Source organism: Andrena cerasifolii, chromosome 12 (genome assembly GCF_050908995.1).
Source record: "Andrena cerasifolii isolate SP2316 chromosome 12, iyAndCera1_principal, whole genome shotgun sequence".
In the NCBI taxonomy this organism is placed as follows: domain Eukaryota; kingdom Metazoa; phylum Arthropoda; class Insecta; order Hymenoptera; family Andrenidae; genus Andrena; species Andrena cerasifolii.
In genome coordinates, this window is record NC_135129.1 from 11,221,102 (window position 1) to 11,244,163 (window position 23,062).

The 23,062-nt window shown below is 44.1% G+C and overlaps 1 protein-coding gene across 5 annotated transcripts in view; it reads left to right on the top strand.

Moving 5' to 3' along the window:
* Window positions 1–241: 241 nt before the first annotated feature.
* The window catches only part of Alpha-catr (alpha-catenin related), a 69,120-nt gene continuing 46,299 nt past the window's right edge, over window positions 242–23,062 (top strand). For 2 of the 5 annotated variants that reach the window (XM_076824896.1, XM_076824892.1), the window contains exon 1: window positions 242–460. In XM_076824896.1, coding sequence (XP_076681011.1) covers window positions 260–460 — 201 coding nt within the window. In that variant the 5' untranslated portion in view covers window positions 242–259. Of the gene's footprint in view, window positions 461–1,344; window positions 2,004–11,840; window positions 11,897–16,944; window positions 19,058–23,062 lie in introns of those variants that run through there. The other 3 variants (XM_076824895.1, XM_076824897.1, XM_076824893.1) reach the window with 3 other exon arrangements.

Genomic DNA, 23,062 nt, shown 5'->3' on the forward strand with positions numbered 1-23,062 from the left:
GATACAAGCAGTACAGTTATTCTTCCAATTCTATTCGTTCGATGAAGAAGATAATTAAGGGCAGTTTATAAAGTTACATTAAGCCAGCAAAATAGATAATGGAAACATAGTAGAAACACGCCATGTCCAGGAAAACTCGATACCACGAAAAGTTGCAGGCGCGTCGCCGTCGTGGCGCCTATGCCGCTGGCGTCGCTGAATGTCGCCGCCGCGATTGGTGGACCGCCCGAGAAGAGGGGCGTCTAGGGAAATAACTGGAATGGCTCGGGTGTCGCGGAGGGTGTTGTGTGGGGGCGGCACGGGAAGCGAGAGGGGTGCAACGAACCCTCTAGGCTCGGTTCGAGTCTACGGAGCGCGGAGTTGTGTTCGAATCATGGCGACACCCGACCCCGTAGACCCAGCCACCCTAGAGATTAAGACCCGTAGCATAGAACAGACACTACTCCCACTAGTGAAGCAGGTAAGACAATTAATCGGGAAGCGGCGGAAAGGAACGCTCGTGTGCTCTAATCACTTTGTTTCTTTCTTTTTTTTTCTTTTATTTGAGCCGCTTACACACACTCCCTGGCCTTTAAGCCGCGATAGGTTAAAGTCTCTCCTACCCCACCGGCTTTGCCTACGATGCGTTACGTTCTCTGTTGCACTCCGTGTCGTCTATAGAGTAAACCGCGTGCCCGTGTGTGTGTGCGTGCTCGTAATCCTCCGCCAGTGTGTACATGTGTAATAATGCACGTGTGAACGAGCGTGTATGTACGCGGAACCGGTGCATGTGTATATTATTCGTGGGGAAAAGTGAGAGGATCCGCGTACATGTCAATCAGACGGAGAGAGAACGAGTGGGCGGCGAGGGAGAGGGGGCGGGGTAAGACGGGCAAGAAGGTTAGTTGCACGCAACAAGGACGGAGAACGCACCGACCGTTTTAAAGAGCGGGACAGACCTATGAAAAGAGCGCGTACACGAGAGATTAAGAGTTACTTAACGGACTAGCGCATTCAGTGTCAACCATTCCTTCGATATCGATTCGATCTTCACGAAAATACCGCCCCTGCGACTTTAAGAGGTTAAAGTGGAACAGTGGGATATTTGACAGTTCCCACGCCGGGCATGTGCTTCGTATCATCGAGCGACCGAGCCGCCACGCGATCCATGTAACAGATATTTTCGTATTTCATCCGTCTCTCTCTCTCTCTCTCTCTCTCTTTCTCTCTCTCTCCCTCGAGCCTCTCTATTTCGCTCTTCCTTTCGCGACGTTCATCTTTCTTTCCCGTTGTATCTTTTCTAACCGCGACTGCCTGTATACTGACGTGTATATACATGTGTGTATATATATATATATATATTCCTGGAGTGTCACGTGACCAGTCTTTCGTGCCGCGGGCGTCGATTTCGAGCTTTTTCGCCGTAATGTGGCTGATAAATTCTCGTTGCGTAATCACGAACACGTGCCGGACGGAATTTCGCGTACGGATGTGGGAATACATAAAGCTAAAACGTGGCGCGGAAGTCAAAGGGCGTCGAACGGACCAAACGTGAAAAATGATTTCGAACGGAATTTGAATTAGACAGACCGATGCACCGGTACATCGAGACACCTGGCGTTAACTACGGTAGTAGACTCGGCACCTTGTTTCGATGATAATCATTTACGAGGCACGAAAATTTCCAAATTTCCGAAGTTCTTAACGAGGAAATTGCTGTTTTTTTTTTTACTTTGTTTATGAGCTAGGTTAAAGGGAAAATTATAACGAAGTAAATATACGTGGGCTATATATAGAGGCCGGTATGCTTAACAGCGTAGACTGTTTTGTAAGAAACTTCAGTCGTGTGATTAATGAAACGGCGCGCACGTGTCGGTATACTTTATTAACTCCTTTTTTCTCTCCCTTTGCTACTAATTTTGGCGCGGTAAAAGGGTCAAAAAACCAATTCGGTGCCTTTCAGTTTTTGTAGTATTTGAATTCTGTGGCGTTGATCCCTTTAATCTTCGCGCTCGTTTACAACGGTGAGTCGCTTTAATCATCCACTGAGATGTTACTTTCTTGCCGCCATGTTTGTGTTTTAATGTGATATTTGACAGTTATGCACATTATCGATCATATGTTTGGGGCCACTTCGGTGACCGTACGCTCAAATGCAATGAATAATTGTCTAGATGATTATTTATTCCATATTATTCAAATAATATGCAACTGTGTGTGACAGTGTACGTTATGCAATATAAACATTAAATCGGAGGAATGAAAATAGATGGGAGGAAAATACATGAAAATTCTGGAAAATAGAAAGAGCTACATATAAATAAGAAAAAATATTAGGTTAATGAAAGAGATGTTATAGACGAGAGTAAACTTTATTAAAAGCTGATTCGTTTGTTCAAACAAACAAAAACAGAACTGTTTAATAAATAATACCACTTTTAAGCTTCACAGCAAACTTTCGATATAAACCTCCGTTAAACATAGTTCAGTGAGAGGCCGCCTTAAACATATGATCAATATCGTCCTGGTTTTTATTTTATATTACTGATATCGAATTTACACCATGTACTTAGTTCCTAAATTATGATAAAATGCACCAAGATTTTTAATTTTAGATATGGAAGTAGTAGATCAGTTTTAGCTTTATAATTTTTAATGCCATAAAGTGTAATAACATCCATTTGGGTATCAAGAGATTATCGATAAAATTAGATATCGGATAGCGGTATCATATTTTTGGGATTGCAATACTTCACAGATACACGTACCTACATAGTTTAATAAACTCAAGATTAATTAGAATGTTGATTTTTCACGATATAGCATAGTATGTTTGAACATCGATAATTCGTAGGATGTAGTGCGGTATTTATTCCAAAAACTTCTTAGAATAGATATTGCAGTAGAAATTACGTGGAAGTACATATTACTGTCCCTGCGATTCGATTCAAGGCAGCCTGCTTGCTCCTTTAGGCGTATTTGAAAGAACGAATATCTTCAAAAGAATCCTCAGTTGATTATCACCTTTTATCTTTGTCACTCCGAATCTTTTGCCTTACGTACGAAATAAGTCTTCAAACGCGAGGCTCGATTCACAAAAGGCGTCGTTAGGAAAGGCATGAGAGCAAATGAACAGGTTCGAGTGGATTCTCTTCATCCCAGGATTCACCTAATTTAGCAATCACAGATCTCGTTTCCTGCGTCACTTTCCATTGAGCTACTTTCAAGTGGCCATTCCAACATTTACATACCCTGCTGGGGGAATAATTACTCAATCCGAAGCCAGATAACTGGATAATTCATTCGCGGTATGCGCACATGAACGTAAAACTTCTCTGGAATATAACTTATTAAATATTCGTTCCTTTCGAAACGATTGACCAACTTCAAAAAATTTTATCAACGTATGTAAGAAATAGCTGGATCACGCGAACGGGGAAACGCAAATAGCCACTGGTTAGCCGTATTTTGAAAATAACAGAACAATAGGAGCGTTTCCAATCATTACAAACTCCGCCCACGCACACGTACTTCATAAATGCACAGAACATTTCACATTCACGTATGCCTTCCATTCCATGTCCAGGGCGTATTTACTGAAACGTTGGCAAAACAATGAAATCCTCTGTGCAACGTGACTATAATTCATCTTCAGGGCCGATTGTTCTTCAATTTCACGGCCTGAAACATTAGAAATCTTAGGGGAATGCTGAAATATTTACAGTAAACATTACTCGTGTGTAACGAACGCAAGAAGGAATCAAACTACTAGTTCCTAATAAAAAAAAAATTAATTAAAAATAAACAGCACTTCGATGTATCTGATAGCTTTAAAAAAATATTAGTACACAATTCGAAGTAGCAGTGCTCCGGAACTATCGAAGCAACGAGTCGAAGTACTAATGAATTAATAAATAATTATTGCGATACGACAAAACGTAGGAAGGGTGGCGTAGGGTTTGCAATTAACAAATCACGAAGCTTCGGATAAGGAATTGTTTGCGATTGCACAGAAAGTTGAGGGATGAGATATATTTCTAGGTACACGGTGTGAAAGTTAGATACGGGGCACGTTGCGCGTGGCTTTGATAGCAGATTGAAACGGAACCGATCAAGCGACCAGAATCGCGAACCTGTCGCGGCGAGAATTATTTCGGGTCAAACGGAAAGCGAAATACCAGTCGCTCGTGAACAACCTTTGTGCCCCATTAAACGACGTTACGCGGTGTGCTAGTGCACAGTCGCGAACAAACGCGAAATTGATGTGTATTGGTTAAACCTCTTAAATAAAGCGCGCGGGTGTCTGATGCATGGCACAGAAGGCGATCGTTACCGGACTGCAGCCACTTGTTAGAGCACAGTCTAGCCGCCCCCTGGCTCTCCTTCTTCCACACCTTTCTTGCTTTTACCTTTTCCCTTCCCCAGCCCTGCAACCCCCTGACAAAGACCTTCGACCTACGCTTTTCGCGCAGACTTTTCCTTGCACTCGGAGTTTTAGAGTGGCCGAGCATCGCGGTCGATGTTTTATTGACCATTTGGCCGGCCGATTTGTTGGTAGACCGCGATCGCGTTCTGTTTGCAGTCCCGTTCCCCCGACCTCGTCTCGTGGAAGTCTTATTTTCGGCTGAAAGATCGCTGTTACTGCGTTCAATACACTCAATGGCATTTGAAGCCTCCGGATTCTGGTGGAATCTTGGATCGCAATGTACACTCGAGGGAAAATAGCAGTTGTGCTCGATTCTTTATAGAATGCAAGTAATCGGGTCGGCGTATGCTCTTTTCTTATCCATTGTTAATGGTCGCGTCGGTAAATTCGAGCCGTTTCCACGGACGCTTCAATTAACCCTCGTTCCGCGCTTCAACTCGCGCCCTGATATCATCGGTGTGTTGAGATTAATGACTGGAGGCCATCCATCAGCCGCTGTCAATCGCGAATGCGAATTAGACACTAATTATAGGGCAATCAGAATATTCGCGTAGCAGGATTTTAGAATTATAAAATCTATACCCTGGCTCCTTAAATTCTTCTACAAATGTATTTTCAAAAGAAATTTGAATGCGTGCACAGTTCTTGCGTTCCTATTTCCATCGCTGCTCGATCGCGGTTAAGAGCACATAGATTAAGCATGTTCTACATCCTCAAAGGGCAATATTTCTGAAGCGAAAAGTGCGGTAGTATCTGACGTGGATCTAGAAAGTCGTTCCTTATAAAATATTCCAAATGTCGAGTGGATCCTTAAATATATATCTTGAAATTTCCCTCTGACATTTTACCCCCGGTATTTTGGCTCTGTGCAGCTTTCGAATACGTCGATAGTTCTGCCGAAGCTTTCCCGAAATGTTTGTAGTGGAATCTAGTCTGATGATAAATCTAAATCCTAACTCGTTACAAAATATCTAGGCTCCCTGTTACTGTACCAAAAGCTCACTTGTTATTTCTTCGTTCTCGATAACAATGGTCGCAGTTCGCGTGCTCGTTATAGCCAGGCGACAATAGATTACACAGATCCACCACACGGTCATTCCTTTTTGCCAGCTTTTAATCGTAAACTTCCCTCTGGGAAAATTGAACAGATTTTCAATTGCCTCGCGTAAACTTCTGTGCTCCATTTCCTTCCTCATTCAATGGTTCATTTCATATTTCAATTCTGTCTGCGGGGTGATCCATCCTTCGTTACCTGCTTTTGGGGAAGGGAAAAAGAGATTTTATATTGCTGAAAAAAAAAAGTGACGACGCTGACGCGCTCGTGGACCACCAATATCTACTGAGAATTCCTCGGGTGGCACACTTGAACACTTCAATTAACCTCGATCTTCGACCTAACCCCACGCTGATCCATTACCAACGTGTTACGATCGCTGACTATGGCTGCTGCAGACTTCCTCAGCGCCTGTCCTTGATTATGAGCGGGAAACTGTGACAGACAAATGGGGGCATGAAGTACCAAACCGTCTTCAAATATTCTTCAAGGGAATTTGTGTCAGCTAATGAATCTAATCATTGTTTTGTCGAGGACACCTACCTTTCCTTATACTCATTCCATAGACTATGTTCTAATCATTGAAACTACCCTAGAATCATCTCAGAAACAGATATTCTGTTTTCTTCGTATTTGCCCCTACTTCCAAGTCACTCACGAAGTGATTCGAGTTGAATTCTTGTTAGGTACGTTATGCTTTCGATCCGCAAACTTTGAGACAGTTGCAAACCGTGCTTCCTCCTTCCCTAATTCAATCGCAAAAACGAAATTGTAGGATACACTCTCAGATTGGGAATATCGCGTTGTCTGACTAACTCCCATTTCAATTTCAACCACGATCTTTTATTAGATTCCGAATGGAAACTAATCCAAAGAATACGTCCACGCGAACAGAAAAGGCCATTTCTGGTTGAAAGCAATTTAAAGCGACTCGTCGACATCAGCGTCTCCATCTAGCTTGCGAGTTAGGTGATCACGCACGCCTGTGATTAGCCGTATCCAATTAACACGCCTCGATTTCCTGCCACATCTGCGAAATCTCATATCTCGCGGAGTCTTAGGCGGCGGGCTTACGAGTCGATTTTCCACGGGGAAATTACATCTCATATTTTTCCATCGTTCGGATGTTGCCGTGACTGAGGCCCTCCAAAGAGAGAACTTTCCGTGACAAGTGTGTGCAGTGAACTGTAATTTACGACCTCGAAAAGCACTCGGCCTTAAGGCTCCCTGCGAAGTCACTAAAGCTCAGACACGCTGGGAACTTTAAGTCGATGGGCCAGGGCGTTATTAAAGAATTTTAATGAAACTGTTACGAGTTTGGCCAATTTCTTGCATCCTCGGGGCACGAAATTGGAAACTCGGCGCGCGGATTACAGCAGTTCTCGCGTTTTTAATGACGTACACAGGTTACGCGAGAATACCGATTCTTTTCTTCCGTCTTAGGCTGATCGCCAATAAAAAATACTTCTAACCGTTTAGAAAGGAGAAAAGGGAAAATTGAGATGCAACGTAACTTTTTTTATTTTCAATTGGTTAAAAAACACTGAGGGGTTGCACAGTGGGGTACAACTTTAACGTACACTAAAAGGATCTAGGGGTAGTAGAAGAGCCCTCGAAAGACAGCGCGTTCTTCGTCGAAAATAGGTAGAATTTAGGGTCGCAATCACCAGGGTATCTCATCAATTCGAGTGTGATCGTTCGCCTGCTGCGAACAATCGATATTCTCATTACGGACACACTGTTGTGCTTCATCCCTGAAGTCCCATCATTGCAGTTTACGTTAAATAGAGGAAATTGGAGCGTAAAATTAACTGTGTAGACATATTCGCTTCAACTATCCACGTGTGCCTGCGCCTTAATTCCGATTCATCAGGGATAATAACACGTGAACTTGGAGGACACTTCTAAGTTCCAGGCACCAACCTGTAACATCAGGCTCCATTTGCCGCCAAAGCGATGCCTCGTTCTGTTATCAAATTCTTCCTCTCGAATCTCGGGTGAAATTTCCCGAATTCCCTCGACTAATCTATAAATTTGCTCCTCGAAATGCCCGAGCGCGCAGCGAAGCAAAGTACGAAGAGAAACTTTCAGGGACGGCTGGAACTCTGGAAGTTTAATCATTTATCAAAATTCTTTCTCGAGTTTCATCAACATGCAGCGTTTTTTTTCTCACGCCTCTTTTAGCTGCAGCTTTTTATCTCGCTTTTAAACGTAGCTCGATAAGGTTTCAAGTGCAACATGAATTTGCAAACGGCCCTCCAAGCCTTTGTAATCGTGCGCCGCTTTCGACAAATCCCGCGAAATTCGTACAACAGGCAATGCTGGCGTGGTGTCGTTTTTGGTTTCATCAACGAACGTGACGCGGGGCTTGTTCATCACGGGAGAAAGTTGTGATTTTCATTCAGCACTCGTGGGAACGTTCTCCCCGCTTCGACTTACGATGCCGATTTAGTGCGACTTTGAAGTTTCATTGAAACACCCGTCGGCAAATAGTTCGGAAGCAGTATGTGCGTTGTGCGCAGCAAAGATAGTTTTCGTTCGCATGCGGGGCAAACATGTCAGAAGCCATCGAACAAACTAATATTGACCGTCGGTCTATCCAACGATAGTGAAACCTCGTTCGATCAACATTCTGGCACGTCTGGGTAAGAAGGGCTCCCATCCAACGTTATCACTGCACTTGGGGCGGAATTTTTCATAACTCTTATAGCGAAATCTTGGCTACAGTCGCGTGAAATTATATTTTAATTCGTCTTGATTGAAGGGTATTGCCTCGAAATGTGATTTTTTCTTTTACAAGGCACTGTTGGCAGTTTCTATTGGCGTCACAAAGGATTTCACTGTGACAAGAATTATATTTGTTTTTTTATATTATTATATTTTTCTCGAGCAGAATGTGCAGAGATAGATTTATTATTACTATTATTATTTGAGTTTAGGATCTTTTTTTATTTTAATTATGTATTTTTAAAATGATATCAATTAATAAAATTTTGCAAAGGTTTTAAGCACTAATATTTTGTGAATCTTTTCGCAGGACGTTTAATATCGGTGTAATTATGTAACTGCTGATTATGCCCAGCGTTGTGGACACATATTATCAAAATAATATATAGAACTTCTGCAAAATTTAATAAACATGCGGTCAGACTGATTTACTCGCAATTTTCATTGCGGTACTTGAAACAATCGAGAATTATCCGGCATATTTAGCTGGAATAATAAAATTGGCGTGGCTGCTGTTTACTATTCCTCGAATACAGTTTCAACCGCAGTAATCGCGTTTCTTGGCGCACCGATTTGCCATCTAACTCATCCTTTTGCGAAATTGCATTTCTGCTGAAAATCGTCGCAGCTTCTAGCGACTCGACCTGAAATCTATTGAGCTACCGAACTCTAAGGAAAGTTTAGTTCCTGTGAATCGGATACCCCCGAGCCTAATGTATCTTTTCACTTCCGCTTGAGCTGTGCACCCTCTTGATCATAGCAGTTGCGAACATTTTCCAATTCGCCACCTAATAACTCAAATCTTCCACACCATTAAAAATTTCTGAGCACCCTTGTAGAATTATTCGCGTTTGCGAAAACCAGCAAGCACAAAATTATCGGTGAAAACACCGCGCCGAAAAAAAAGATGATCTTCCAATGATACAGCATCGATTTCAACGAGCAATTTGTATCGTTCCCTATAAACGCAGCAATTCTATTGGAAGCTCTCTGATGTGGCTCGCCGAGCGCGTTAGATCATTAACAGCAAACGTTGAAACTTTCAATCTTAAACGGCCATTTCGTTTTTATCGCTGGCCGTGTTAAATCCTACGCGATAAATCGCTCGTATCAGTGGCCATCGTGGCAAGCAAAAAACCGGGCCTTCCGCAGAGGGACGCGTAGAAATTTTCCGTCGAGCTCCCGCGCTGCCTACCGGGTTCGCGGAGATGGCAGGTGGGATATATTAGAGGGAATATAAAAAATTGCAGCATCGTACGGTGGCGTTTCGCAGTCGGCGCGCGGGCGTTTTAGTTGCTCGACGGATGACAATTTCCATGAAGGGACACGGGCCGCCCCGTCCGCGTCGGGGAAATTTCGCACGGTCGCGGGGAGGCCCGTGGAAAAAATCGCTCGATGAAAATCCGTGGCGCGACGTTTCGCATTGTGCAGAATTCGCTTTATTATCCGGCCGAGGGAAAAGAACTGCGGCGGGGGCCGGATCGAAGTCGCAGAACCGCGAATCGTTTAGAGCGAAGTTCGCAAAGCCGAGAAAATATGGGACGACCCGGGCGAAGGAGTGAATAAAAAAAAGAGAGAGAGAGAGAGAGAGAGAGTAGCGTGGGGGAGTTTCCTGCCGTATATTATCTTCTAAAGGCTCCTGGCTAAATGAATTAAATCGATCGCTTGAGATATGGGGGGAGGGTAAAAAATTTCGAGGTAAATGTCGTTAGCTTCGAGTTCGTTTTTAGGAAAGAAGATAACGTGCCGTGGATTAGTTTAACGAGAACATTTTTCATTTAATGCGTAAGTAATTGATTCTTTATTGTAACGATACTAAATTCTTGATAGTGAATTTATAAAGTTCGAGTATATTTATAGGTGGTTTCGTTTAATTTCTCAGATGAAAATTGGCGGAAGCTTTTTTTTTTGTCCTTTTCTTATTTGGGTCGTACCTCTTCATATATTCCATGCAAGTTGTCCATTTCAAGTCAATTTCGCAAAGAGACGGTTCAATTATTTTCTTTCGCGGACATCACTGCGCGTTATTATTACACAGCCGTACGTTTGTAAATTTTAAGTACATGCAGAAATTTTTAGGGAAATGGCGCTACTCTAGTAGTCATGCATACAGATTGCCTGCTAAAAATTAATAGACACAGATATGAGCAGCACTGGCACCATGTTCGCCACCGAAATCACCGCATTTCGTTTCTTTATCTAAAAACCTGACGAAAAGTAGCGTCAGGTACATCACATTACCGCATTTTAGAGAACGGTCTTAAAAAATGTAGGTACACGTTAGAGATTACAAAATTGCGCACAATCTTAATTCCAAAATATAAGAAGTCGGAAAGTATTCCCTTGAGGTAGTCCAATCTTGATCGAAAATTAAAATACGAAAGATGAGCGAAAGAAAAGGGCAGGAATTAATTATTCCTAGTCGATTGATATCGTGCAGTGACAGTTCCATTTACGCGACACTTAACGAACAGAAATGCAATTAGATGATGCTGCACTTTCTGCTGTTGATGGAAAAGAAGTTTAGGTGATAGTTGAAGGGAACATAAAGCTGCAGGACTGAGTTCAGGTACAAAACGCAAAGAGACAAAGCGATGTTAATAAACCGGGGGAAAAGCTGGCAAAGAAAACGTGATTCTTCTTGCGATACACAATAGGGACCTATCGTCTAGCAACGAAAAAAAGTATCGTCGACGACAAATATCAAACAAGGGAACATCAATCTTGAACAACTCCTAGAATTGATCGTTCACAAAAGGAAATCAGATACCCGGGTTTCTTTTGTCCATTCCAGTGGCTCTCAGAGGTAGCTTACTTGTAATCGAGATAGCATACCCAGAAGCGTTTGACATTCGAGATCCATCCCACAGGACTCGCAATTCACCATTTCCTGGGGAGCATAGATCACGCAAATTTCTCAAACATACCTCGAATATTTCATTTTTATTCAGCCCCCGCAGCCTTGACCTTAAGGAATTCCCTCTTCCAACTATACCACTCTCGACTTTCCACCAATTTTTACATTCCGCTACTTCAATTTTACTTTTAGCGGAACGTTTTAATAGCGCGTGCTCGCAATTAATCCGACGTTATAACAACATCGTGGCACGCGAAAAGATTAAAGAAATTTAGAAGCATTCTTCGTTTCTCCGCTAGGAAACTTAATAACATGCTGGCCCCAGTGGCATACATACCCGTATCCATAGGAAATACAAGAATAATTTACACGCTCACTACAAGCTCACCTCGAGTCTCTTGTACACAGTGAATACTTATGAAGAAAATATCCCACCCTTCTGCAAGAAGGAAGTTCAGAAACTACGCGATTGCTCCAAACGACGCCGTTTAATTTAATACATTTCCCGTGTCCGCGCCGTAAACATTATCCCGCGATAACACGGGAAATGCATATCGAAGGGGCGGGATATCGTTACACGAGAGTGGTGCGAGGGCGCAGTCGTTGCACCTCCGGGACGCCGGGATTGTCCTTTCGCGGAAACGAAATTTTAAGCCCGCGCCCCGACGGCAGCGGGGCCGAACGATCGGGGAGCAGTGTGGCTCGCGCTAGAAAAGTAGACCGAACACGAAATCCGCGCGCGTTGCTCAGCGGCGATCATGATTTCTCACTCAACGGATATGTACGATATGTTCTAGGCACATCTTCGACAGGCGAAACAATTGAGTTCGTAGGTATAATGGGTTCGTCCATGGTAAGTGTTTTAGCGGGTCAATGTTTCACCGACACACAATCGCTACGTACATGTGGTGTAACACTATTAGAGTTACATAGTTGACTAGCGGTACTCGAGTGGTGTTTGTTTACATGTGACTAGAGAGTGAAAGAGAGAAGACTAGACCGCCTTTAAATGAACGTTTCCTTAACGAGCTTTTGCAGACGTTGTTCTATAGATCGATGTGACTTAGTGGAGAAAAAGGGAGGAAAGAAAGAGAGACGAATAAATGGCGTGATAAGAGAGTTTTTGGTTGCGCTAACACGGTTCTGTAGAGATGTTACCGATCGATTGTTGTGTGTGATTAGAGAACAGGGGAGGATTGTTGCCGCCTAATTCGCCGTGTTTGTTTCGCGGCGTAATTCTCCAGCATTCGTTTGTTTTTCGCTCTTTCCGTTCCGTTCTCCCAGTAGCTTATTTATCGGGCGCAGCATGGGTCTCGGTATGCATCTCGATTTACTGTGCTGACACGTTGTTTTACATTAGAGTTAGAAGGAGTTTGAAGTTTCCACCCGCAAGATCCATGGAAACAAGTCCGCGGCGGATTCCCACGGACGCGCTTCTTTGGAGCTTCGCGGTGAAATACTAGAGAATTCTGATACCTACTGCTTTTCTGTTTGTTCAATTCGACACCGTTCGAAACGTGACTGAAGTAATGGTTTGAAATACTATACATTTGGTGGAACTTCTTTCCAGCGACACGGTTCAATGTTGTTGCGTCTTCTTCGAAGAATAATAACTTCAATAATTTGTCAATCATGTAGGCTGTTATAATTTAAGACACACGTCACACACACACACACAGACAGCATTTCTTTCAATCATTCCCATCACCTTCGAGAAGTTGATTAAGAATTTTCACTTTCATTCCAAGCGCCGCATAGAATTCAATCGTTGATACCCGCTTATTGCACGATTTTTGAATTAGGTATATTAATGGAGAGGAGCATTACAAGATTCTCATCGCGCCTGTTCCAGACCCATTTCCATAATCATTTTAATCTTTCCCTATCTCCATTTCGTCGTCGTTTCCGTTCATTTACTGCATACGATCAATTCGAAGGAAGTGTTAAAATTCCATTAAAAGGGGCGCGCCGTTTTCGAACATCGTCGCCTGAAGCTATCGCGCGATTCAGCCTGCATCCTCTCGACGAAGAGAATTTCATTACAAAAATTAAGTTCCACAGAAGGCGAGGGGCGTTTTCGCGAGGTGCCTTCTTTTCTCATACAAATTAGCTAATGCAGGACAACGCGAGCAAAAGGACCCGTGGCGGGGCTGTACTAATGCCTGTGCAGCGGATTAAATCGAACAGCTTCTCGCGAGTTAAGTATTCCATTAAAAGGGGGGCGATCCGAAGTCGTAACTCCCTGCAAATTATTTATTTAATGCGGCATAAAACACCGACTGTATCTGACACGTCTGCGGGGGGCGTACAAGAGGTCCATAAAAAAAGGGAAGCCCTCCGGTATTCGGGGTAACTGCTTGAATAGTAAAAAGATGGGGGCAATAGCGTAGCTTGTCGAATGTAAACGGAAATTCGTGATTTTTTATCATTCCGAGGAATCAAATTCAAAAGCCACGTTATCCAAAATGGCGACGAAGAGAAGTGAATCATAATATTATTAGATTTGCCTTTTGCAAACCCCTAATTCTTAGTTAATAATTACTCTGGTCGTTGGAGAATTTTATGAACTTCCACGACGACCAATCAGTTTCTGGAGTGCAAAATTTGATTACGTAAATAGATTCTGAAGGATTACTGTTCACTCTGTATAATTAAAGGGAAGTACAACCCGCTGTCGTCCAGCTGGTGTACGTACATCCCATAAAGTCCCATCGTCGCGATACGAGATGAAAGAGACCCGTAAAAATTGAACTCATTCTTGGGAAGCCAGGCAGAGCCCTCCAAATCGATGCAGGACGAAATGGAATGCTTTATCTGCGGTCTTAAAGTCGGCTGAACCTCATCATTCACGAAGATGTGTTGATTTCTTGTTCACCCTCGATAGGATGGTACATTTTCTCCTTTCCACGACGGTTCTTCCTTTGTGCGTTAAGTAAATTCGATACAGAGCTCCGTTGAATGCAGGTCATGTTGTGGAAAATGTTGTACGACGCGATCCATTAGCCATTAGCGTCGTAATCATTCTCGAAACTCCAGTGGTTAGAGGAATATTTATTAAAGAAAAATTCTCCTGCAGAAGAAGCTGTCGTTACAGAAATTAATTCCACGTAACTGTTCGTAGTGACATATCTGTGCCATAACATTAAACCATATTTCTTTATTGATAATTATTAATCGAGAAATACCTGTTCCGCGCTCTTTCATTCGAAACTCCATTGACCTTGTTCCAAGCTTTAAGATTCCTCCCGCAGCGTGTTATTTAAACTCTCCCTGAGATTACTTTGAACAAGACATTTTCACGGCTGTGAAATTCAGAGTGCTGCACTGCCTTTCTCTCACTCGAAGTAGTAAGTCAGCCGCGCGGAATTCCTCGTTTCCCCCCATATGTCGCATTAAGTATATATAAAAGTATAGCACATAGATCTCACGAAAGGCGTTCTCGGTGGCTGGATTTAAGATATTTACTTCTGCAAGCTTTCCGTACATACGACAGTACATACCTCCATATTATATGACACAGATAGATCACACTCTCCCCGGCCAGTGCAAACCGATTCCCTAGTCCCCCGAGAAAGATAATCGGTTGGGACGCCACCGCTTAGCTGTTATTAACAGTGACCAATAAAGTTTCACCATTCGTGACGAATCTTTCATGTTCCACCATATTTACCATCGCAAAATAAGAAGCTGATTCTAATCATTCTTGCCCGTTCGAATTTCTGAAGCAGAATTGTTTTAAGTACGCTGCCATATGTCCGCAATAGATAGGAGAATACAGCCCGTCGATCTATGCTAACAGTGAGCTTCAATTTCGATTTACAAAGAGCCTGCCAAGGATTCCCCTTATTTTCTGCGTGTTTCGCGACAGAAAAGGTTCCTCGAACCGTAAGGCTAGTGCAAATATGTACGGGAGTCACGTTTTCTGCTCTGCGTCCTCCTCTTACCTCATTTTGGTACTCGGCTTTTTTCTCCCTTTTCCTGAAGATTCTTCGCTCAGTTGTCGCTCCTCTTTGCACCATTTTTCTACCGGCCTACGTGCATACAATTCTTCCTCCTGTTTACCAAAATGGGAGAGGAGAATAATCTGGAAAGAATTCTCTCCGTGGAACGACCGAAACCGTCCGACGATGTACGGCCCTATTCTACTGGAGCGCGTGTCTGACCACGCGCGATCCTATTCTACTGAACCTCTGTAATTCCATGTTTTCGTTGTTTCTCCGGTTTCCTTTACACGATCTTCCGCATAAATACCATACTTTTGTTATAAAAATCCTTATGTTTCATCAGCTGGCTTCTTTCATGTTACATTGTCCACAAAATCTTTTGAGAATTCTGTTTAGGGATTGGTCTTGCAGTGCTTCGTTTTTTCTAGTCTTGCACATGATATTAACATCTTTGGTGGTCAAGAATTTTTACATCTTACGACGCGAGAGAGAGATTTACACGTTCCTCTGACTGCCCCTTAATCAGTACGATATGTCAATGTCGAAGTTGTTGAAGCGTCAAATTGGTCATCGGACTTTTCAAAGTCCATTTATGTCATCGCCTTCGGTGAAGCTGCTTTCAAACTTATTCGATTTGCCGGGAAACCGAAGCATTCATAAAAGTAGACCACCATTCCGGACACTTTTTAGAGAGAGAGTAGAATACCGCTGTTAAACAAGAAGCGTTAGCTTAACCGGAGATTATTTTATGAAATTATTTGCGACACACGTAGAAGTATCCTTTGTGTAGCAAAGAAAGTGCATGTCGACGTGAACGGACTGTTTTTACGTGATCGAGCCAAACGTGGCCGGGTAAAGCGTTGTTAACGCTTCGATAATCGAATTTTTCCCGCCACTTTGCCGTCGAATGCGTAGCAGTTTAACCCCAGATTTACGAGCACGTTGAATAAATAAGGATGAAGCTTTACGTATGATTTACGATACGCCTGTGCACGATCTCGATTAATAGCGAGTTACTGCATCTGTGTCGCTTCGATTCCGCGTCCTGGAACCTCTGGCAACCGTGGGGATGGGGGACGGTTCTAGTTAAAACCCAATTCAACGTAGTCGCGTAGAAATAGCGCAGTTTAGAATCACCGTGTCGCGGTATAAGAGCATAAATGCGAGCATAAATACAGGTTGGGAGCAGATTCGTTGTTCGACTGGAAAAGGGTTGATTTCTTGCATAAAAATAAGTCGAAAGTGTAGAGTAATTTCTTGAAGGCCTTGCGTTGCTTCGCTCGCAACTAGATCCATAACAGTTCCAGCAGTTCCTGAGTTCACGAATACGGTGTTCGCAGAAACCGTATCCTCAGCGACCTCGCGCGCACCTAAATTTTCGGGCCCACGAAGCCTCGCACGGAAGAATCTATCTCGCACTTTCCCCTTATTCGTCGCCCAAAGAATCGGCCCTTGCCCGACGTCACCGCGAATTCATCCCCCGGCACAATATTTATAGAACGCATAACATCTATCCGTCTATCTTAAGTTGAGAGGGGAAGTAGGTCGAATCATCCCTCAAAGTTTCGCCGAGGCACGGCCGGAGATCCGGCGAAAAACAAGGAGCCAAAGAATGGAAAGTCAACAGCGACGGAAATTAACGACGATCGAAGTCCCATTGTTAGCCCATGCGACAAAAGACACCGGGGGACCGGAGGAGCAGCGTTGCGTCGCCCTGTATCCAAGAAACTCCCGCGCTTTTTCGCTCCGCTCGGCGGAAAGAGGGAAAAAAAAAGGGGGGGAAGCAAGAATTCCCTAGGCGGAGGGAATCCAGCGTAGAGAGGAATGCTCAGTGGGAGAATCGGTCGCGGCCGGGACAGCGGCGGGGGGAGCGGGCGAGGGGGGGCCAGGGGGCAGGAAAGGGGGCCGTGGCGGTGACGTAAATGTAGAAGAGGGACCGTCGAGGGGTTGCTGGAAGAACGAAGGAATCGTGAAAATCGCGATTTCGCGGGCTAAAGTACGGGCCTGCCGGCGTATTGATTGTCGGTCGGTGGAGAGAGTCAGCGCGCCTGTGCTCCGACGTTTCACGCATAGACCGAGAGAAAGGGAGAGAGAACAAGGGTGGAAGCGCGGCAGTAACGAGGAGCGGAGCGGCGAGGGCGCACGGAGGGCGGAGAAAGACCCACGGGAGAGGGAGAGAGGGCACAGGGAGGGAATGAAAGAGGGAGAAACACCCTCGTCCCCGTGGTCCTGCCACCGAGTCGGTTTCGAGTCCAGTCTTCCCCCAGGCACTCGACAGGCCGGTACCTGTTTCTCGAAGCGACACGCGCTCTGTCGTCCTCGCAGCACACTCACTCTCTCTCTCCACACATAGACACACACGTCCACACACACGCGAGGCATATATATATATATATATATATACACACACAGCGTACAAAGAGGAGACACAAAGTTCCACGCGTACCACACGTATGAGTCCAGCACGGGCGCACCGTATCGGCGCACGGTATATCTGTACATATGATAAAGACGAGCTCATACGGCGAAAGATAGCGGTAATACAAGCAGAGGGATAGATAAAGAGAGAGAGGGAAAGGAGAAACGTACGCGAGCGCACACGTAGAGAATACACCCACGCACAGAGGCACCCACATGTCTACTCACACTGTGTACACGCGTACGCGAGAGAGCGAGCCGCATACACGCAACGAGTGGTTATCATCGTCGTCGTCGTCGTCGTCGTCATTCTCGTCGCTCGTCATCGCCCCGGCGACCTGCACCACGCGCCACAGTCACAGGAGAAAGCGAACGAGGCCTGGCCTAGCGCCGTAAAACGATCAGGCCACATTTATCAAGTCAGCCTCCCAGAATCCCGTGGCAGAGAGGGATTATCCCCCGAGAGAACGGATCCCTGAGCCTCGTGCCACTGTTCCATCCGCGCGAAACGGACACGCTTCGGGGATAGCTGCTCGTCTACTCAGCGAGTCTGCGATCCTCCTGCCTGCCCGCTGGACATTACGAATTCAGTATATGTCTGTTATGCACGCGTGGAAAAGATTCCGGGGCTAGTTGGAGTACATGCCATCGTGAGAGGGCGAGGGCGATCAACCCGTAAACAGCGCTGGGAAGAGCGAGAAGAGATACGCATTGCCACCGTCGAACGCGATCAGTGAGAATTCCATTCAGGAGAACCGACCACGTCTACTCTGCTCCAATCCCGGGCGGCGCGAACGAAACGAGTGCCCGCAAGACCCCGATGCTCTGATAAATTCTGCTAACCGGTTCGCGCTAACCTGGCTTCATCTCGTGTGCCAAGGTGCACGCAAGGAAAATTAGCGGCGGAAAGTCAGCCTGATCCGTCTGCCGGGTCGTGCACCCCCGTTTGAAGGGCGACGGCGAACTTTAAAGTCGGGTTCGTTGCACCGCTCCGATCGGAGACAAGTTCTGAGCCTGTGGCAGCAGCCTGAAAACAGTGATCTTCCTTCAAAAAAAAAAAAATATATATATATATATATATAAATTTAAATATAATATATTATACGAACATCTATTTTTGTTTCCGTTCAACTCGGGTCCTTAGTTTAGAGAGGGCCCGCGATATTAGCGAAGATTAACGATTCTAATCATAATTATAAACAGAGAGAAAGAGAAGGAGCACACTTGTTAACGAACGAGATCACCTGCACCGACAGAGAGAGAGAGGGAGAGAGGGGGAGGGAGAAAGAGAGAAGATTAAATATTTCTATACGAGTATAAGAGGCACACATATCTTAATGATGTTGACGATTCATAGTATATTTTGATCATATTCAGAGGAAGACAGGGAGAGCGTGTGAGAAAGGGAGAGAGACCTAGAAGGAGAGCGAAGAACCGACAAATCTCGACAGGCACAATAACAAAACGAAGATTATAATAGTAATATATAGAGATAAAGGTAGATTATTAAACGGCTGATAGCGGGAGGAAGATAAAGAGGAGACGAAGATCATTGTTTAAAAGTTGATTACTACTCGATTGTCTCTATGCCTGCCGCATTCTATCGACGAGACAGAAACATGTACGACTGTGGCATGATCCCTGATCGGCAGGTACGTTTTCATGATAATATCACCCCTCGCTTTTTATCTTTTAATCTTTCCACGTCGATGGACACTACTTTCGATTTGCGGCGCCCCCAATAGAGATCGATCCCCCTGCTGCGGTATTAATCGAAATAGGAATGTATTGGCAAGGTGCATTTCCAATAGAATGTTGATAATTGCTCAGTCGTGTCGAGCGTTTAAACGGGTCATGGAAATTAAATGTATGCTCTTTTAAAAAACCCACGTTCGCTTTTTAAAAGAGAAATCCGCGCGCATTGAAAATATATCTATGTTCCTTGGGCAATTAAAATATCCAGATTATTTATTTTATCTTTGTAACTCTGCGAACCGCGATATTTCCTTCTTATATTCTCATATTTTTTAACATCCGATATTATTCGTCCATTGGAAATGTTTTATTCCGAAACAGGGGAGGCGATTCAATTTTGTCGACGAACAATTAAAGCTTCCAATTAGGTACCTATTTTCCAGCAATTTTTTGGGCTCAGAAGTTACAGACCAATGAAAACGAAGCAATTAGAGTACATATATTAATGACCCTCAAACTTGTTTGATACCCGAATTTGCAAATGTTTGCTTTAGCCGTAGCAAAATTCCTGACAGTATCCTGTCCAATTTAACAGCGATAATAGCGGTTCCCAAATAGAATATGCTTAGTTGAGTAATAGGATTCCGAATACGTTTATACGAGACGGAGGAGACTAGTTGGAACGGCTTTGGAGCCGTCGGATAGGTGAAAATATATCAGCGATATATTCTCGGCGACTGCTCGATATAGGCCGCGAGGAAAGTGGATTGTTATATGGTGCAACGATTGTTGCAAAGTACAATGCAAAAATGAGCAGCCCTGCCTGCGACGTTGCTTTTAATGAGTTTATTAGTGAAAGGAGGTCGATGAAACAGATCGCAGTTGTCACTGCATTAAAATGAAAAACGTACACTCCCATCTGCAAGGAGCACGGTTGACTTTCATCGGCTTTATTCGCACTTCAGGCATTCCAAATTCTCCGTCACCTTCGTTATTGAAAGTCCTATCTGTGTCAGGCAGTCGACAAAGCTCTCGTCCAGGATTTATCGATGAAGTGTGCAATCCATCATTTTCTTGGTAAACACGGATTGAATGAGAAAGAGGAGGGATGGGGGCCTGGGTAGAAACAAACGAGATGAAAGAAGCGAGCTGGAGGAATAAATCTAAAACGGCGGCCGCGTTTCTGCGAAACGACGCCTCGGGGCTGGCTTCTGATTGGTGCGAAGCTCTAAGAATTCGAAATGAAAATGTACAAGCGGGATCTTCGGGGGGAATCGCGTTTAAATCAAGGAGCGCGAATCGACGGAGGCCTTCCCTCATTTTCCACTGGTTCGTGGCAGAATATAGTTGCTCGGTTGGGGGAGAATAAGATTTCCGCCCCGGTTCGTCATAATTTCCGTTTAATCTTCTCACTTAATATCCATTTTCAGCGCGCAGCTCCGATTCTCCCTGTGTATGCGAGATTGCGTTTGAAAGTTCCTCCAGCAATTTCCGGAAAAAGTGCTTCGCCATTTCGGTAACAATCCCTAACAAGCACGGCGGGGGTTTGTAAAAATCTATTAAGCCTTGCTAATTATCCGGCACCGAGGCTCGAACGTCGGGAAATGCACATTGAAGCAAACAGTTTAAACAGCCTCGCGCGTTTACTGCGCCGCACCACCTTCGCGTGTTAATTTATGCGCAGACTGACTGCAAGCGACGTTTAATTGTAAATTTAAATTATTCCACCGCAGCCCCCGTTGTATCACTTTGCGTCATAATTTGTGGCGCAATGTAGGTCCGCGTAAATTAACTTTTACAATGGGAGAGGATCCGAGAAATCTTGCGGTCGTAAATACAGCGAAGCTGGTTTCCCTTAAATACGAATCTTCTGGCTGGCTTGATTTTCATGTTCTAGCGGAGTTTAATCGGTCAATATCGATGCTTAGCCGCGAGAAAGATAATGCCGCAATTATCAACGGGCATCTAGATATTAATTAACGTCGAGATGCTACGGTAGCTGCTGTATTATTGCGGATTCTTCGGTGTTATTAATTTATTAATTCAAGAAGGCAAGTGCATCGTTCTTGCAAAGGGAAGAGTCTGTGTCTCTAATTAAACGATAAAGATCCTCGAGTGGAACGCTTCGAAATTAATTACGTTAAAATTAGAACCTCCTCTTTGGCCCAGCCGTTCCAATTTATTTCGCGATTACTCGCATCGCCGAGGCTCGGAATCATTGATACGTGCGAGGATTTGATTAAACGTTACTGCGAGAGCCGTCCCAGGGCCTATAGATTCGCCCGCGGCCCTCTTGATCCAACCCTCCAGCCTTTTCGGCAAAATCCCCCAACGGAGGCAAGGAAGGTGGCCATTCCGTGTCTTTACTCCCGTAGAAGAAACCGGGCTTTGCTCCCCCGGCAAGGTCGTCTGAACCAGGCGAATCCTCCATTAAACCAGGCTTATTACTTCTCGCGGGAAACATTCCAAGCAGACACTTGACATCGTAAAAAAAAGGGAAATATTAACTTCGAGTCTCGATAACCCGTCCCCATCGATTCTCTTTTTATTATTATCGTTTCGTGCCTCGAGGGTGCAGGTACTAAAACGAAATTGCTTGAAAGCTTGATAGAAAAACAAGCATCGTGAGAATTCGCATTCTTCAAATGTCACTTTATTGGATGCGTCTAAATTTAAGTTAATTCCCTCTCTTGAAGTAGAACGTTGAATTTCGAGAATTTTTCTTGAGATCTTAAGTGCCCGAAGTTATTGGATTATCGGGTAATTAGATGTGGGTTATTGTCGTAAGAATTCGGTGGGCTCAATCTTGCCACCTGGGTATCAGCATTTTATTTATTTTCTATGGATTTAAAGCATGGGAAATCAGGGAAGGTGGGAAGATAATAATGAATTCACAAAGCACTGGCCGAGAGATTAAACTGACCAAGGTTTCTCGCGATGGTTTATAATTTAAAGTCACGCGAGTCTGATTAACACACCTGTTAGTCGGACGTTTAAGTAATCTTTTCGCAACGATCGACACGTGCCTCCGTGTTCGTACGATTTCATCGGGAAGCGTTGATCGCGATAGTCACATTAATTCGCGCAATGTATGACCAGGGAAGGAAAACTATACGCTCGCCACCACTCATACGTACAATTTGCTGCATCGCAAGCTTCTTCCTGCTCTTAAAATTGCGGAAGATTTTTCAAAAACATCCCTCTGTATTAAATTAAACAAGTGCAATACAAGATTCTTCCTACAGGAAAGTTTTAAAACGAAGAAAGTTGAAATAAGAATGGGCGTAAATCGTTAATTTGGGGTTGGACGATTACCAGTTTTTTCCTCGGAACAATTGCCACTGACCCCTTTTATCTGTAAGGACTTCCCTTTGAGACTTTAATTGCTATACTTGGAAAAAAATGTGCAGTTATTATCCGAGAGTCTCTGACGACCCGTGAATTCTTCTCCAAGGACGATAAAAAGTGTCAGCAAGAGAAATGGGAGAAATTAATTAATAATGATTGTGATCCACCCTTATTCGAAACAGAGATATCAATATAGAAGGAAGGAAGTTAAAAATGAAGCAAAGATTTCTCACGCTTTCCTTCTGACTAGTAAGCTTCAATTGCGGTGACGTGTATAATGGTGAACGTTGCTCGTACGAGCAAGCAAATACTTAAGGGATAGTAGTATGTACGTTGAATGCGGACACGAAAGTAAACCGTGAATTCGTGTCATGGAGCCTGAAAGCAAATCAAGCAGATGAGTTTACGCGCCATTCACGCTGCAATAAAACTGCGTTCGAGTGTCTCTCCTGCACGGCTCCCTTTCTGTTACCACTTTATTTCGCGACGTTGAAGTAACGCCACTTAGAATGACTCTGCAACATGTTGTAACGAAAGTAGATTTTACTTTGCCGTGGCACGTTGCCAGTTCCTCCTTGAAATTTTCTTCTATGAATTAAAAGATAGACGAACAA